The 18404-nt window shown below is 39.6% G+C and overlaps 1 protein-coding gene across 1 annotated transcript in view; it reads left to right on the top strand.

Moving 5' to 3' along the window:
• Window positions 1-18404, top strand: part of LOC107690636 (plexin-A4-like) — an 82146-nt gene that overhangs the window by 19614 nt on the left and 44128 nt on the right. The window contains exons 2-6 of the mRNA XM_016489019.1: window positions 3654-3777; window positions 9584-9737; window positions 12216-12315; window positions 12425-12539; window positions 18151-18351. Of these exons, the coding sequence (XP_016344505.1) occupies window positions 3654-3777; window positions 9584-9737; window positions 12216-12315; window positions 12425-12539; window positions 18151-18351 (694 nt within the window). The remainder of the gene's footprint in view (window positions 1-3653; window positions 3778-9583; window positions 9738-12215; window positions 12316-12424; window positions 12540-18150; window positions 18352-18404) is intronic.

Below are 18404 nucleotides of genomic sequence, written 5' to 3'. Positions count from 1 at the left end.
TGAGGTCCTCTGAGGGGTTGGCATCATCTCTTCTCAGGTGTTCTGGATCCAGACCGAAGCTTGTGTAAATCCTAGTTACCACGGGATGTCAATGTCAAGCTGTTCCAACCAAGCAAAATTGATTTGTTTAATAATTTGAATAATAATGTGCATTTGATCAGATATAACTGCAGTACAAGATTATGCGATGCATTATTTGAATGCTTGGCCAAAGAGATGTGTCTTTAATCTAGATTTAAACAAAGAGAGTGTGTCTGAACCCCGAATGCTCTTGAATACCTGTATAGTTTTGTAATCGATCTATGAGTATGTCATGATCTATAGTGTCGAACGCAGCACTAAGATCAAGTAAAACTAGCAATGAGATGAAGCCTTGGTCTGACGCAAGAAGCAAGTCATTTGTAATTTTAACAAGTGCAGTGTACAAGTGCAAGTGCACTTACCAAGGAGATCACCAATTCATCAGATGGAAAAGCATTTGCAGAGGGCTGAGATGGCTTTAATAAACTCATACACACATTAATGCACATACACACATGTAGAAATATTAATGAAGTAGACACACATACACACCAGAAAAGTCTTGAAACTGGAAATTAATATAATATAATATAATATAATATAATATAATATAATATAATATAATATAATGAACTTTTAGAAGTCAGTTATAAAATTCAATGTATTAATGTTAATATAAAATGAACAGTATATTGTAATTTCATACGTATAAAATTTTAGATGAAATTTATTATCATTTTATATTTATAATATTGTTTGTAATATTTTCAAATGCGAAGAAATTTCAGGGGAAAAAAGTAGGTAGGATTTGAATTTATCCATTGGGAACTGATTTGACAATGAAATAAATATTATATTAAAAAATGTATCCAATACATTTTTTATTTATTAAAGGAATGAGATACACCAACATACTGCTATTCATCCTGCAGATATTTGTCTCCGGGCCTTTTACACAAGCTCATAAATGAAGACTCATAAATGTTTTTACAGTGCTCTCAGGCCACAAGCAGGCATCTCCTTTATAACCCTTTTAAATAAGAAATTTTCCTGATCTTACAAGCAGCACTGACTTGTATCAGCCACAACATGTCAAAGTAATGTAATCTCGAAATTATAAACAGACAACCCTCATGACAACCCTCATACGCCCCCTATTGGAGAGAAACAGGCTTTAAACAGGCTTCACTGCCTGCATAATTTCCTGTAGTCTTACGTAATGGGTGCAGACTGAGAGGGACTTGTTAGGTGTGATGTTTTATTAAAGGCCTTTGACAAGTGCATCTAACTGCGGGATGCACAGCCCCACCAAATCATCCAGAGACTTGCACTAGACAGTTTGTCTCTCCCACAGCGCTCTGAGAATGCTACACACTCTCTCTCGTTTTAGAGTTCAATGTTTCACCACCCATAGCTTCCACCTAGCGTAAATGTGTGTGTGTGTATTTGAACACGTAGTACACAGCATGCTTATTAAATCAGCTGCAGAAAAGGGATTCAGGCTGTGTGATTGGAGCTACAAAGGAGGCCATTGATTAAACGCATCTTAGACCTGCTTAGCACAGAAGCACAGAGAAAGAGGATGATTGTTTCCATTTAAATCTCTTTCGCTTCCTCTTTCATTCACCAGCAGATTATTCCCATTCTGTTCTCAGAGTTCTCCACGTTAGGCTTCTTAACTTTTCAATTCATTCACTGTCCTACCTCTCTCTCCCCCCTTCTTTTCTGCAGTGGAAGAAAACCCTGTCACAACTGTCATTTGTTATAAACTTCTCTCCCTCTCGTAAGGACTCTGTGCTGATTCGTAGTTAATTGCTTCACAGATTTGAATAAAGCCAATCTGGATTAGTCCGGGGAATGACAGGCTAAATAACCCAGTGAGAGCAGACTATTTTAGCCAGTGTTGTACTATCCAAGCAAGTAAAACTTTGAAATGTTTAAGTGTAAAGGCCCTTTCACACCAAGCACGATAACTATAAAGATAACGATAAAGATATAGTTCTAACAATCGTTCTCAATATTAAAGAATAGCGTAGTTCACACCACAACTATAACGATAACAATACAGAGGAACGATATCGTTGTGATCACTTTCAAAATGATTTTTTTTCCAGCTGATGAACAATAAAACACTGACAGCCAATCAGAATCCATCCTGCTGTAACGAGCTCAAGAATTTAAAGCGGCAGACGCATGTGCGCTTAGAATAAACAGACGATATCGTTCGCTGGTGTGGACGCTAATAACGTTATCTTTATAGCTATCGTGCTTGGTGTGAATGGGCCTTAAGACTCAATTGTGCTTTGATATGCAGGTATGAACGATTACAAGATGTGTTTTGGGTCTTTTACCAAAAAAATTTGTATATTGTCTTATATTATATCTTGGTTCTTATAAATACTTGCTGTATAATTTGTATTTTTAATCAATTACATTTTTTTTTTTTTAATTCTTTAAGATTTAAAAAAAAAAGGTCATACTTTATTTTAAGGTCCAATTCTCACTATTAACAAACCAACTACGACTTTTGCCTCAATAAGCTCCTAATTTTCTGCTTATTAATAGTTAATAAGGTAGTTGTTAAGTTTAGGTATTGGGTTGGATAATAGGATTAGGGATGTAGAATATGGTCATGCAGAATAATGTGCTTTATATGTACTAATAAACAGCCAATATGTAAATAATAGGCATGCTAATAAGCAACTAGTTAATAGTGAGAATTGGTCCCTATACTAAAGTGTTACCGAAAATTATTAATAAATAATAATAATATATAAATATATAAAATGTATTAATACATTATATTTCATTTTAAGTATTAACTTTATTTTAATATTTAATTAAAAGGACATTTTGTGTTTACTTTTCTACAGTAAATCATTTTGGTAGTGTGGTCATGTAAAATCCTAGAAATGTTTAAATGTAAGACTCTGAATTCATATGTCTTTATATCTTATAAAGGATTAGAAGTAGTGTCTAAATAAATAAATAAATAATCTTTTTAATGCAGATAATTACATAATATATTAATTAACTGTTACAGGGTCCTGGAAAACAGTGCACTGTATTGGTGTCTGGGTTCTTTAGCACCAGTTTGTAACTCTGCAAGTCAAGCGGTCAGAACTAAAAGTCACTAGTGTAAAATAGTCTTAAACGTGCTTGACCTTGGACCTGTAATCTGATGTGTCTGGATTAGATGTCGCAGTGTTAGGGTGGTCTCCTCATCGGTTCTGTGACCCAGTGTTGTGAACGGATCAGAATGGAGGGCGTTTGGGTCTAAAGGGAGGGTCTCTGAGCTCTGATTTTCCCCACCTGCAGAACCCGGGAGAGAGCAGAAACAGGATAGAGTCACCACAACCAACTGGTCTTTCTCTTTCTCTCTCTCTCTCTGTCCCACCTCCCTCTATCCTGAAATATGAAACTGAAATATAATGCATGGGTTTGGACTAGTAACCAAGCTTGTGTTCTATTTCCTTCATGCTGTGCTGGTCACAGATGGAAGATGGTTGAACGCATTTGTGCAGCAGTTTCTATTTTCCCCCCATCCTATCAAACACATTGTCTTCCTTTTACATGCTGTCTTTCTCCCTTTCTTAGGTGCTCACATATTTCTTTTCGTCTTTGTTTTCCAGGTGCACTAGGAAGGAGAAGTGCGAACGGTCATCCGAGCCTCGTCGTTTTGCCTCGGACATAAAGCAGTGTGTGAGACTCAGCGTTCACCCCAACAACATCTCCGTGTCTCAATACAATGTCATGGTGAGCACTAATGTTCAATTCTCACCTCAGTTCCGTCTGTGTAATCACACCATAAAATATCCTTAAGGAATACTGAAGAATTACAGAACCCCTTTAAGTGTTTCTGAGGATAAAGCCAAAACACTGGACATATTGACATTCACCTTTACTAATTCAGTTATGGAGCCCATTTCTCTTCAGGCTCCATCATTAATGTGATCATGGTCTTAAGTTCAGCCTTTATGGATCTGCCTGTTACGATGATGGGTTTATGAAGACACGTCATGCAGCCTGACCGTACCACACATGCCATGTTATTTCAGTGGCGTTTGGATCGAGTCACAGACATGACACAAAGCTGATCAGTGGTGTTTCTGGGTGGTATACTTCATGATATCCAGCGTGTCATTTTCTGATTAAAATACACATTCCGGTTAAGCCACTATTCAGAAAAAGACGTTTACATGCTCCACAGCTGCTATTCTCTTTAAGAAATACTGGAGACATTTGCTCTTTCCATTTATTATGCTATATTTTTAGTGATTTTGGACAATTTAACAAATTAACTTTATTCATTCATGTCTTTAACAATAACATACAAGAGCTTGATTAACTGCAAAATGTAGGACAAAAGACTCCTATAAATGATATTTCTTTTAATGTGAATCTCCTCCTTGCTCCATACATTTTTCTTTGAAGCTCAGTATTTTGCAACTATCTGTACCAAATATCACCCAAAATTAGCTGTTTGGACATGCACAGATCTGCATAAATGTTATGGGTTTGTGAATAAGATACTTACATAACCCAAAGTTCAGATTAATATAAGAATATATATATCATTCAGATTTCTGGAAACCAGAAAATTGGCTTAATTTGGTAATGTAATTAGGTTAATGCGTTTACATGATAACCTGAATGTGACCAAATTCTGATTAATATCATAATATTGTTGTGCATGTACAGTAAACACAGTCATATCAACTCTGTTTCCTCATGCCAATCACAATGTGCCCATATCCCTTGTCAGGATGGTTACTTTTTTCTGTTGGTGTTTTTTGTTGGCTGATCCCAGCTAAGTGCTGACTCTACCACTCGCTTTTTTAGTGTGTGTGTGTGTGTGTGTGTGTGTGTGTGTGTGTGTGTGTGTGTGTGTGTGTGTGTGTGTAAAATCCATCAAAGCAGGCCATGGTTTCAGACCTTACCCTCATGTAATCCAGCACCTCCTCTGAGCCTTTATATCAGATTAACGTCTCCACTAGAGGAGCTGGCCTTTCAGCTGATTCAGGATCTGTATTCTGGGCCCAAAATCAAAACCTCAAATACTAAGCTGTAAAAGAGCTAATAAACTCCCATTATGTCATCATATAACACAAGATCTGTGCTCCATGGAATGATGTTTAACCAGGGCCTAGATATGTTTAGATAACACTAAATCATTCAACACAAATCGTTTCTCCATATGTAAGTACTGTATTACTTTCAATCAGAGCATTCGTGTTGACTGTATCTAGGAAACCAGTCAAAGCAGATTCAGTAGATAATAATAATGTTTATAAACCATATATAATTAATAAAGTTGCTTAAACAATTAAAAAAAAAAACAGCACCATGCATGTACGTATAGTTTAATACAAAGGACCGAAAACCAATCAAAAAGAGTAGGCTACTTTCTTAATTTAAAAACATGAGATACAGTGGAATGGGGAAAAACTGCCATAACGTCTTTAGACATGTTTTTTTAAAAGTTGAACTTGCGTTAATTTTACATGGCTTTCTAAACATGCCGCTCTCTGCGAGACGCAAGTGCAACGCTGATAGATGTTTCTCCAGAAAATGTGATAAATATGCATTCTGTGTGAACGGCTTGGTTTCAGTTTTGACGTAAACAACATCTTCTCCACACTGATGATCTCGTTTTCCGCAATATATGAATGAACAACGTAGCTGCGCCGCATCTAGTGGGTTTAACTGGACACAAGATCTGTGCTCCATGGAATGATGTTTAACCAGGGCCTAGATATGTTTAGATAACACTAAATCATTCAACACAAATCGTTTCTCCATATGTAAGTACTGTATTACTTTCAATCAGAGCATTCGTGTTGACTGTATCTAGGAAACCAGTCAAAGCAGATTCAGTAGATAATAATAATGTTTATAAACCATATATAATTAATAAAGTTGCTTAAACAATTAAAAAAAAAAACAGCACCATGCATGTACGTATAGTTTAATACAAAGGACCGAAAACCAATCAAAAAGAGTAGGCTACTTTCTTAATTTAAAAACATGAGATACAGTGGAATGGGGAAAAACTGCCATAACGTCTTTAGACATGTTTTTTTAAAAGTTGAACTTGCGTTAATTTTACATGGCTTTCTAAACATGCCGCTCTCTGCGAGACGCAAGTGCAACGCTGATAGATGTTTCTCCAGAAAATGTGATAAATATGCATTCTGTGTGAACGGCTTGGTTTCAGTTTTGACGTAAACAACATCTTCTCCACACTGATGATCTCGTTTTCCGCAATATATGAATGAACAACGTAGCTGCGCCGCATCTAGTGGGTTCAACTGGATAGGCTAACAAAAGCATTCAAATGCAATCAATGACACATACATCGTCATCGCATTTCGCGCGCCACTGATAAGGCTGCCTGACGGCTGACGCAGACCTTAAATTCGAATGCAACGCTTTTGCATTCGAATGTGGATTTTTTTTAATTTGATTCGACGAATATTCGAAATTCTAATTTTTTTTTGACAGCCCTAATGAGTTGGTTTGATGTAATATAATATTATGTAAATAATAATAATATTACTTTTTTAAGATTTATTTTTACTTTTATTAAAAGTAAAAACTTATATTTGGCAATGCATTAAACTGATCAGACAAACATTCTGTTCTTTTGAACGTTCCATCGTTCCATTTATGGAAGAATCCTGAAAAAAAATTATCAAGGTTTCCACAACAAATATTAAGCAACACAACAGTTTTCTACATTGATGATATTGATAAGACATTTGTTTCTTGAGCAAATCGGCATATTAGAATGATTTATGAAGCATCATGTCAACAAGACTAGAGTAATGGCTGCTGAAAATTAAGCTTTGCACAATGTTACTGTTTTAACAGTATTTTTTATAAATGTATGTGTATGTTTGTTATGAAAAGAATGGTAAGCAATTTACAAAGACAGCGTCAGAGAGAGATTGACCTTTTCCTTTAAACTGAAATTACTGAAAGGAAAAGAACACATCTGCAATGCAATAAATTGCAAACTGTGTACAGAAATGCACTATAGGCATTCATGCTGTTTCTTGACCTTTTTCATTATTAAATATTTGTTTGAGGAGATAAGCACAAAGCTCCTTTGTTCAGTCTGCAGGGAGAATATAGGGATTGAAGTAAGTTTCTCTTCTAAAAGAAAACATTTTTTGACTATTTCATATTTTCATGTTATTTCACATTTAATCCATAAGCCTTCCCGGACATCCTCCCAGCAGCAAACCACAGTAAAGCCCATCTTAAGAGGAATTTGCCTCTTTTAAACTATTGTTCGAATTACTAAGTGCATTTACCAAAGAAGTTTCTTTACAGAGGCTCTGATAAGCAGAGCATAGCACAGCTTTAGCATTATTCTGAAGAAGGATTACACTTCTAAACTAGTTGTTTACGGAAAACATCAATCATGACTGGATTTGACACTATAGGTGCTCTCAGAATTCATTTATATGTAGATTGATTTTATCCATGTGATTTTAAAGTACAACAAAGGTTACAATAGGTAGAGTCTCATAGCTCTCGGGGTCTCTGGGGGTACATCGACATCTCTGTTTCCCTCCACTCACAAATCCTGAAGCGTAATTAGAAATCTGCATCAGCATCTGAAGTCCGTGAGAGTCTGCCGTCTTGATGCATTCTTCTGTTCAGGCAGGAGGTAATCAAAGACACCATATTCCTCGTGTTGTACCCACTGCTGCAAGAGGCCTTTTTATGTTTGTTTGTTGGGTCCCCCTCCGAGCGGGATGATATTCATATTTATCGTGGCCAGCGAGGGTTTGTTCACCGCTGCTCGAAATGTAATTGAAGAAATTCTCTCTGCATCCCTCTCTAAAAGGAAAAATAAATTAAATCCCAGAGTGGCGCCACCATCCACCGGTGCATCCTGAACTTTAATGGGAAAGCGGAAAACAGCGAGAGAGGGGGACGAGATGGGAAAAGAGTGTCTGCTACATGTCCCTGCCTTTTCATTAATCTGCAATCTAAAAACAGCCCTGGTCAGCCGTTCTGTTGAGTAAAGGGTGTTTCAGGCCGTATCACCGATGTAATGCTGGGTGCAGAGGCCACTCTATGCAAGGCTTGCGGCTTCCTATTAGTGTGGATATTCTGATTTCATCCACTTCACTTCCCATGATGCCCTCATAGAGCATTACTGCATGCTTTCCCAAATGGACACCCAACAGAGTCAAACTGACAGGGAGAGCCACTGTGGGCATTTTAAACGGGGCATATTTGTTGTCTTTCTTACTATATATACGACTTCATTATTCTCTCTTCCTGCGATCTCCTTATTTTTGTGCTCTCTTTGACTTTAACTTGCGTTTCATATACTATTCAGATTGTGTTTCCCTGCTTTAGAAACTACCCAGGGTAGAGGATATTAAGAAGGTTTAGAATTGGAGAAAATAGTATCTTAAAGAGGATGGACATGGAGAGAGATGTGAGCATTGGGGAGAAAAATAAAAGATTATAAAAGGTGGTGGAATGAGTTGCTGTTCATTATATTGAGAGATCAGATCACAAAACTGTTGTGTCATTATGAGAGCAAAATAAAACAAAAGTTCTTGTCATTTCGAAGTCGCAAAAAGTATTAATATAAATGATTGTGTATTTAAAAGTATATTTTACTGCATTCATGTTTTACTGACAATAAAAATTTAAACTGGAAGATGATAATGACTACTGGTGGTGCAACGTCTGTATTTTATACTAAATGCATAGTTGTATGTGGATAATAAACAATGCCAATGTAATGGCAGGTATGAAGGGGGCATTTCTTTCAGTCTCATGACAGTTGCTCTTTCTCATTCTTCTCTTTGCCATCTTCCCCTTCTGTTTCTCACTTCATCTGACTCTGGTGTCAGGCAACACATGTGCTTCAGAGCAGGGCTTGAAATTCATTCGAAGGCTGGGAGCCAGAGGGCATTGTGGGTAACAGAGGTGGAGAGGACACAAAGAGAGAGAGAGAGCAAGCAGCAGCTCTCCAGATGAGAGTCATAAAGAAAAAAGAGAATGAAAACTCTCACCCCATAGCCCTCTCTCTTTCTCATTCTCTCCTTCTCTCTCTCAATTTCCCACCCACTTGTGTTCAGTGAAACACATTAGAGTCAGTACATGCTGACTGATGGCTGACTGAAGTGTGTTGATGTCTCTGGACATTTTCCTCCAGGAAATTTAGGAGATATGTGGCCACTGATTCAATGGCCTGATTTCGCTGTGTGGTTGGCCACGTGTCAGCTGGGATATTTATGGAACGACTGCGTGTGTTTTCTGGGATGTCTTGATGTCTGCAGCTGGATTGAGATTTCCCATGTGTGGAGTCTGCAGACGTCCTTCTCTCTCAAGAGCATTTCAAATCACAGACATAAGAAAATATCCATGTTACAGCAGTTTTAGGGGCAGCGGCAGCAAAAATTAGTTTATTCTGTGCACAAAGATGGTGTGTCCATTTGTGACACACACCAAAGTTTATCCTGTCTGTTATTGCCTTCTATTTTCTCCCCTGAATAACTTCAACGTGTCTTTTCTTTTTCCTTGACAGCTAGTTCTGCAGGCACATAACGTGCCAGAACTTTCTGCAGGGGTCAACTGCACCTTTGAGGACCTGGCGGAGATGGATGGTCTAGTCGAGGGGAACCGCATTACCTGCAGCTCTCCTGCGGAGAAGGAAGTCCCACGCATTGTCATAGACCAAGGTGCAAAAATGTGCTGTCACTAACCAATCAAATACAAGGGGAAATTGGGCGAACTGACTGAATATTGGCATTTGTTAAGGCAATATGAACCAGACTGAGACTAAAAGTGAGAATATGACAGCTTTATAATATGAGATGCTGGATCGAGAGATCTGCTCCAGACTCCAGAGAAGCTGGATTTAAATCAGAGAGAAGGAGGGAAGACAGTCTAAGAAAGAGAAGAGAGTGTGATAGGCATAAACACCTGAGCAGAGATGGAAGTTTACATGCTCATTATCTTGCCTGCAGCTGTTGACTTTTGCCGCAGGACATGTTTTGTAATTGAGTGAATAAAGGTCGTCAAGAGGGAGGCAGTTTTGGCATTCTGTCTATTGCGTGCTCGTCTGTCTCTCTCCATTTCAGCCTTTCATTCTGAGGCTCCATTGGCACTGGGGTTTGAGAGATTTTTCATGTAAAGGGATTGGATTGGATCTCCTGAACTGATGACACTCTTCACTCCATCTGCTCGGCTGAAAATGGTTTTGACAGCATTCACTCTAGCAGATAAGAGAGAGAAAAGATTTTTCAGGAGAGAACATTTCACTGTCCTCTTCCGTACTCTCATTGATGCCGTTCTTACACCTCTGTTTTCTCAATGACGTGCTTGGTTACCCCGACATAATTAAAGCGAGCGCACATCTGGGCAGCTGTCTAGAGGCTGGTAATTTTTCATAATATGAAAACGTCTCAACGTAAAGATAATGAAGACGTGCACTACAGCAGAAACGGGGGAATACTCCTCTGCATGTAGAAAAGAGGGGGAAAAAAAGATTGTAAAACAAAACATGGCGGAAAAGAAGCAACAATGTTCTTTCAGTGTCTGGTTTAGAAACACCCGTAAATTACCTTAGTAAGTGGCACAGCAGACTGGATGTGAGGTAGAGAGAGTGGTGCGCAGGGGTGTGATGTGTGTGAATAATGATGCATGCAAGTCTCATTGGAGATGTGAGGCTAGTCAGGCCACCATGAAATTACAGGTCGGCCCAATCTGCAAGGGCCTGGAGCTCTAAAATGCCGCAGTGCAAACACACACTCCTATGCCACTGGATAAGTACACTATTACACACCTGAGGGTGCACACTCACTTATACACTCACACATTACTGGATACATACACCATCACTCTCATACACATACAGTGTGTTTAACCCCAAATAGTGGGATTCATCATAAAAAATGTTGAAGTTGTGGATCAAGATGTGCTTTTAATGGATTCTGTATGCATACATATACATACCCATGTAGTTATAGGTCATTTATTTGCTCGCTCTCCCTTATTCCTCACTTTCCCACACACACACACACACATACACACACACACACGAGATACCAGCCATCAAGGTAAAATTTAGGTGAACTAATTGGGACAGATTCATTGTCAGGCACACTTTACAGTGATTGATGAATGATTCGATCTTTGTTGAAGAAACACCGCATGACAGGGAAGGAGAGTGTGTTAGGAGAACAAGAGGTTGAAGAAAAGTATGTGAGAAAAAGAGAGACAGAAAAAGATAGGGTGAAAAATTATGATCTTCCTTTGAGAGGGGAGTTATCGTGTCCGGCATGTTGAATTAAACATGAGGTTCTTCATTAGCTCAGACATAAACACGCTGAAGATGGGCACTTTTGTGCCACATTTCCATTTACTCGTACAGGTTTCTTTCTCTCGCTCTCTGTCTCTCTCCTCCTCTTCTTCAACAATGTATTTATGGGAAGGGTTTTGGATCATTTTTGGCAGAGGAGAGCAGTCACCTTAATCCACGCACTATATAAACTGCTTGCTATTAAGACACTTAGCTTGGTGTCATTGATGTATAAAAGGCAACTGCCAATTTGCTATATACAGTTTGGTAGAGTGTGTTTGGTATAATAACAGCATGAAACTCTAAGTACTAACACCTTGAAACCCTTTCAAGGAAAGTTAGTGAATGGGGAAATACCAAAATCTCAAAAAACTGCTTGCCAAACTCATATTTAAATATGTCAAATCAGCAACAAAATCTGACATGTTTTGCTCAAGAAATAAAAAAAAAGTATATATCAGGTTGGTCCAGTCAATGCGCATGTACAGTACCAAGTGCACATCTCAGGACTGTTTCTATGGGAACTGGAGCTTCTAAGCTGCTGGAGTGTTGCAATGACTTTATCAATTGGTAATTGGCTATTTTATTTACACGACAGGACATATTCTGCCATAGTGCTCGCTGCACTTTCTCCCATTCATCATAAAATGAGTTAACTGCCTTGGAATATACTGTAAACAGTCTTTGAGACAAAAATTGAGTAAACCTTGCGACCTTGTTGCAGTTTATTGTCACCCACCTTTTGGAACAACCTGTGGTTTCTGTAGGCAGCTCATTGGGCTTTAAACTGATACTTCTGTGAGCAGCACACTAGCAACTGTTTCAACACTCTTAATGTTTCCCCCCTGCCTCTTAGGTGACCATCAGATTGTCCAGCTCTACCTCAAATCAAAGGAGACAGGACTAGCTTTCGCCAACACTAGTTTTGTCTTCTACAACTGCAGTGTACACAAGTCGTAAGTATCTTTTGTATTTACAATGACATAGTGAAGTCGTGTAACATTCTATCTATTTTCACAAACACTCAAACTGACGGCATTAATCCACACCCATTCCCTGTCCCAGGTGTCTATCCTGTGTTGGAAGCCCATACCAGTGCCACTGGTGCAAATATCGTCACACGTGCACCCATGATCCGAGCAGCTGCTCTTTCCAGGAGGGTCGTGTCAAACAGCCAGAGGTGAGTTACTTGTGATTGGTCACACGTCGGGTTTTGTAATTGGCCCTCATCATTCTCAGTTGAACTTAATTGATTTGATTGGTGCAGGGGTACGGTTCAAGTCACATCCTGATTGTGAGAAGTTACCCAGCATCACCCTGTCACATTGAGCCGCTTCATACACGTCTGATGGCTTTGAATTTAACTTAATTCTCATTAAATCTTTAAAAAATTTCTGTCTGGATTCCCACCAACATCTTATTCCATGTAAATTATCAATAATATTGGCACTACTTGCATGCCTCGAGGCCACCGCAGGCCCATCAGATAAATTAAAAGCTGCTGTTGGGGCTCTGTGCTCTTTGCCAGAGCCAAACCCTTTCCTAGCTCACTCTCCGAGATGCCAAGGAGGGTTGCCGTTGAGTTTGTATCACTGAAACACCCTTTAATCCCTCCCTGAGGGTCTACATGGTGCGGATCACAATGTGTTTATTTCATTTGCATCATGCAACTGAAGAGAAATCGGCAGCTACCATGAAGATACGATTATGTACATCATGCGTGTGTGCTTAGCTTTGAAATGCGTAATGAATTATGAGGACACCTGCCCCCCGAGGCTATGTGTTTTAGCCACACAAATGTGTAGCCTCATCATTTAGCATTCATTAACATCTCTCAACAGAGTGTTTCTCAGGCTGCCAGCATTTGGCGTTCCAGTTATCAAATGGACACGCTGTCAATATTGACCAGTTTAATATTAGGATTCCCTATTGTGTGTCGAGCGAATTGCACACAAAGCAGCGACTGAATATTAGCACATTTTAATGACATTTCCACTGGATGATTTTGTTTGATTGTTGTTTAAAGGCAGGTGTTTTGTCCGGTTAATGAGTTTAATTTGGATTTCATTAACCCCTCGTACTGGAGGTTTCAGATCCCCTTCCAAACTCCGGGTGGCTTAGAATTAATGACTAGCGATGTTTACTGTGCAAATCCTCCGAGCTGCTGACGAGTCAACTTTGCATGTAGAAATGAGATGACCTTTTGCATTGACCTTCCACAGATGAATTTCTGTGTTTTATACCAATTAAGGGATTGCTGAGAGTGATCTGAATAATCCAGACTTGTCTTTCAATGGTTTTTGGAAGTGAGAAGCCCCCCTGTAGTCAGAGCTTGTTTCAGTAAGCACCCATGAGCACAGGAGAACAGTCCACGTTCACAAACAAAACGTGCTACAGCATCAGAATGTCGTCTCTGGCAAGATTTAACAACAGTGTGTATGCCATTCACAGTCTCTCACATTTAAATATATGACTGGTCTTAAATAAATACATTCATAATCAATTCTAATATTCTAAGTCACATCATTTGCCTCTCTGTAAGTTTAACATATTTTGATCAGATTTTCCAGTTTTGCATCATAAAATAGAGTATCTAGTGAAAAGGATGTACTGTATTAGTGTTATCCTGTTATATAAAGTAGGGAAATTTGGCATAAGGTGTGTATATATTCAGAGAGATGCATGTGAGAAAAGTGATTAACATTTTAATGAATTTTCTATATGGCAAGTAAAAAATGTTGTGATGGTAAACTTTTCCAGGTCTAGAAATGTGTCATGTTTTTTGATAAATTGCCATTGTACAAAACCATGCATATTTGTTTTGCCTATGGATTAGTCAAGAATTATTAAATGAAGCATTTTTTCCAAAATAGTAGCTGTGGGGTAAAGTATGTCAGATGCTTTGAGGTAAGCTTTGTCAGTGGATTAACTAATGGTTAATGTAAGCCTAGTAAGTCTTGTCATATTTCCCTGAAATTGTTTCAGAATTGTAATTAATATGGAATAATGGAGTAATGATTGGTTTTGTTTGTTCAGTCCAGGGATTTTTAGTAAAAATAGTTTTTCCATCATAGCACAGCTAATCTAACTCTCCTGTACAGGTTTTGATTTCCTGTCAGGCTAGAGTGTGTATACAAAGGATAGTGCTGAATCCTGTCAGTTGCTGACTGTGTTGGTCCCCTATGTCTCACTCTTGGCCACTGGCGTACTGCTGCATGACTAAACGCACACCGGTCTGACCCAAACATCCACTGCATTTTAGCAAACAACTTCTGTGATGGCTTGGCTTTTTACATCCATTTAGGAATTGCTAAGTGCCTGTTTATAGCATGCCTTACTGACGGGTAATGTGAAATTGTGGTGTGATTTTGAATAATAGATACACTAACAGTCAAAATCTTAACACTAGACCAATTTATATGAACTTATAAACCTTTTGATATCAAGGCTTATGATTAAACACATTGAATTTTGTTTTGGAAAAAAAACCGAGATAGAGAGAGAAAACAACAACATTAAAGTAAAAATAAGTACAATTTAAATTTTACTGAAGTATGAGGTGGAAAAAAAACTTTTTAATGATTTAAACTTACTTTTTTACGCAAAATATCCAAAATATTATTGCTTCTTACAATAACACTTCTTTTCACACTGCATGTAGTGAAATCAATTGTGAGAGGAGTCTTCAATGTGCTTGTTGTGAGAAGAACTATTTGTGTGACACATATGACTTGCCACCCATGTAAAGCATTCCAAATCAGTCACTTAAGGTTCCATGACTGTTACAAGCTGCCTTAGAAGGCAGCTGCCTATGTAGACAGTAGGAAGCAAGGCAGCTCACTCAATTTTGGAACAATATGGAGGTAGATGAGAAAAAGAAAGAAAAGGAGAGAGTTGTGTGAAACAGGAACTGATCGATCCAGTAACCTCTCTACCATCTTATTAAGATGTTAATTGACAGGCAAAATTGGCAGCTTTGCGCAGTTGAGCTGCAGATTGTGAGTAGGAGGATTTGGGTCTGAGTTCAGAACTGTGAGATGGCCTATGGCCCTCAGGGAAAAACTTTGAGGTAAAAATCATTTAGATCAAGGTGGAGGACAAGAAGAAAAGATCAGCTCGGGAGGGGAGTGAGAGTGAAAACAAACAGATGAAAAGGAGGGGAAGTGTCAGAGGTGAGAGAAGATAAGAGCACGTGTGATGCCGCAGGAAGTAAAATGTGGCAAGGAATGGGAGGGGAGGGTTTTTGCCCGTGGCAGTTGGGAGGCACACTAAAGCGAGTGCAGGGAAGCCTCGGTAATCATCCAGCTAACACCGCAAGAGCTGTGGAGAGAATTAGGCATTTCATCTTCTACCCGACTGAACGCTGCCATTATGCATACATACTCAAACAGCTCTAATTATGGATCTATCACTCCGTGCCAGCTCGCTATCCTCTGTTCTCTGTGCCAGGGCGTCTTCCTCCCTGCTCGCACTCAATGACAATCTTTGTCTCGGCGCATCTCTAACAGAAGCGCACGCACTGAACTTCATTCTTTTCCCCCACCTACAGTATCTCTTTCTACTCTAATTATATCAGTCCTGTTCTGAGACGTTGGAGATACAGCTGCAGTGAATTGAATGCAGTCCCCCCCCAGTAGTAAGCAATCGGGAGACCAATTGCTGTCTGCCTCACTCCACGTCCCTTTGACAAACACATCATTATGCTTCAGCTCACCCTCAGGCCTCTCTTGCTCAGACCAAGACTGTAAACACACTCTCAAGAGCCTCTTTTATCTGTAAAATGCCTATTCTTAGTAATAATTTCCCTTTTTTTTAATCAAACCCTGCTTTGTTTTCCCACCTCAAATGTTTCGCCTCGGGCATGTCTTGTCGGATTTGACACGCGTCACGGACAAGGACGGAAACCGCAGTGTGGAGTCATTTGTCTCATGAATGCATATTGAATTACCGTCCCTGCATTTTTTATTAACGTCTCTTCCAGTAAGACTCTTCAGCTGTATCTGGCTTGAGGCTACAGGAATCATTCTCTTCCTGGACTTAACGGACACTGGCTCTCTTTCTGAGCCTCAAGACAGGAAGTGTGGCCAATTTTTTGATCTGCTTCAATTATATTTAAAGCAGCAAGACCACAAGATCTAGTTTGATGCTGACAGGGTGATGTGTCCGCCATTGTGTCCTTCAAAGTTTTTCGTGACATTCTTATGCAAAATCTTTATTGAGGCTGAAATGGGAACTGCCATAGGTTTCGAAATGAGTAATAGACTGTTTGTTCCCATCCCACTTTCTCTCTCGCATTGTGTCTATCTCTGTCCTTTCTTCTCTGCCTTCTTGTAAAGACTTAATAACCTGGCCCTAGTCTTCAGTGTCTCTGAAGACTCCATATTAGAGCCTCCCAACCTTCAATTATACTGTTGTTATGCTTGGAGTCAATCTCCCACCACATAAACCTGCCAGCGGAGCCCTGCTCATCCGTCAATAAGAGGCGTGGGGGGGGGGGTGACCGGCCAGACACCTTCCTCAAAAAAGAAAGCGCATGCCAGAGAGACTTGGGCGTGAATGGACAGAGATATTGGTGTTTTAGAGGGCGGTTTTCCCTTGTCGTGCCTTATTTATGACTAAGACCACTGCCAATAAACATGTTCACATTATATCAGGGTAATACGGAGATAAATCCTTGGAGGGTGGTCTGGGAAAGGACTTAGAGAGGCCCTTGTAGACCACGGGGCTGGGTAGCTATTATGAAGGTGAGGGGGCTCTAAATGGGGATTTAGCGACTTGAATGTTGGCTGAAAGTCAGGTCAGTGTAGGGCTGCCCTCAGCGGAATTAGCCTGCGTTTTACGCCCGGCATTTACTGATGACTTTAATATCTGGAGCCTGTGTGGGTGGAGATATGAGGGTCGGAGTGTGAGTGGAGTGTGTGTTTTACTGTCTATGCTGTTTTATTTAAAGCTGTAATTATGCATGTGGGTGGTGTATTTGTTTATTTGGCATGCTAAGATAAGTGTTTATGCTTACCAGCATTGGTGTGCTTGCGATGGTGTGCGTTCATGTGTTTTGAAGTATAACACTAAATGTCTCCTGTACTGTAAATATCCGGTATGAAAGTTAAAATGAAAAGGGGTTTATGGCTCAACCTCATGCCCATACAAAATATTACCCGACTGCAGCGCATCTTTAAATTCACACTCAGTATTCAATCTGCATTCCGTAGCCGCTTTGGTCCCGATAGCACCGCAGTTTGTATTCATATTACAATAGCCACCTGAGCACTTTGATCGCCCTGCACTGCATAAATACCACTCTGCGCCACCTCATTGGTTTCTTTCGTAGTATCCAAAAGACAACGTTATAGCAGTCTTATAGATTGTAGTCAGGGACATGGAGAAAAAAAACACACTGTAAAGTTCTTTATCCTCTTTCTCTCTGTAAAATTACATCTCTTTGTCTGCTTGAATTAACAGTACTCACTTTTATTCTTTTTGTAGATAGCTTCTCAAATGATCTATAATGGCTTTTTTTAAACTCTGCCCCAAAGCAATTCAGCCATGCTAATGAGCTTCAGCCCATCGTTATCGGCCCGTCCTTTCAATCTAGGAGCTGTCAAGATGGATTTTGATGCTAAGAACAGGCCCATGCCCATTTTGAGGTTTTGTTGGTCTCAACTAAGGCCTAACCTGAAGGAAACACTCTGAGAGAGTTATCTGAGAGACTTGTGTCAAGGGATAGTTTTTGGTTCATCTCATTTTTTGTTTGTTTTTGACCTTGCCGTTTGTTGATTATTTTCCTGCAGGAATGTCCTCAGCTGCTTCCAGCGGATCGTATCCTGGTTCCAGTAAACGTAGTGAAACCCATCACCCTTCGGGCCAAGAACCTGCCCCAGCCACAGTCGGGCCAGCGTGGGTACGAGTGTTTACTCACCATACAGGGCGTGGAACAGAGAGTTCCCGCCCTTCGCTTCAACAGCTCCAGTGTACAGTGCCAGAACACATCGGTAAGACTGTGTGTGTGTGTGTGTGTGTGTGTGTGTGCGTGTGTGTGTGTGTG

The sequence above is a fragment of the Sinocyclocheilus anshuiensis genome, unplaced genomic scaffold (genome assembly GCF_001515605.1).
Source record: "Sinocyclocheilus anshuiensis isolate Anshui unplaced genomic scaffold, SAMN03320099.WGS_v1.1 scaffold641, whole genome shotgun sequence".
In the NCBI taxonomy this organism is placed as follows: Eukaryota; Metazoa; Chordata; class Actinopteri; order Cypriniformes; family Cyprinidae; genus Sinocyclocheilus; species Sinocyclocheilus anshuiensis.
This window is presented reverse-complemented; position numbering and strand designations above follow the sequence as displayed.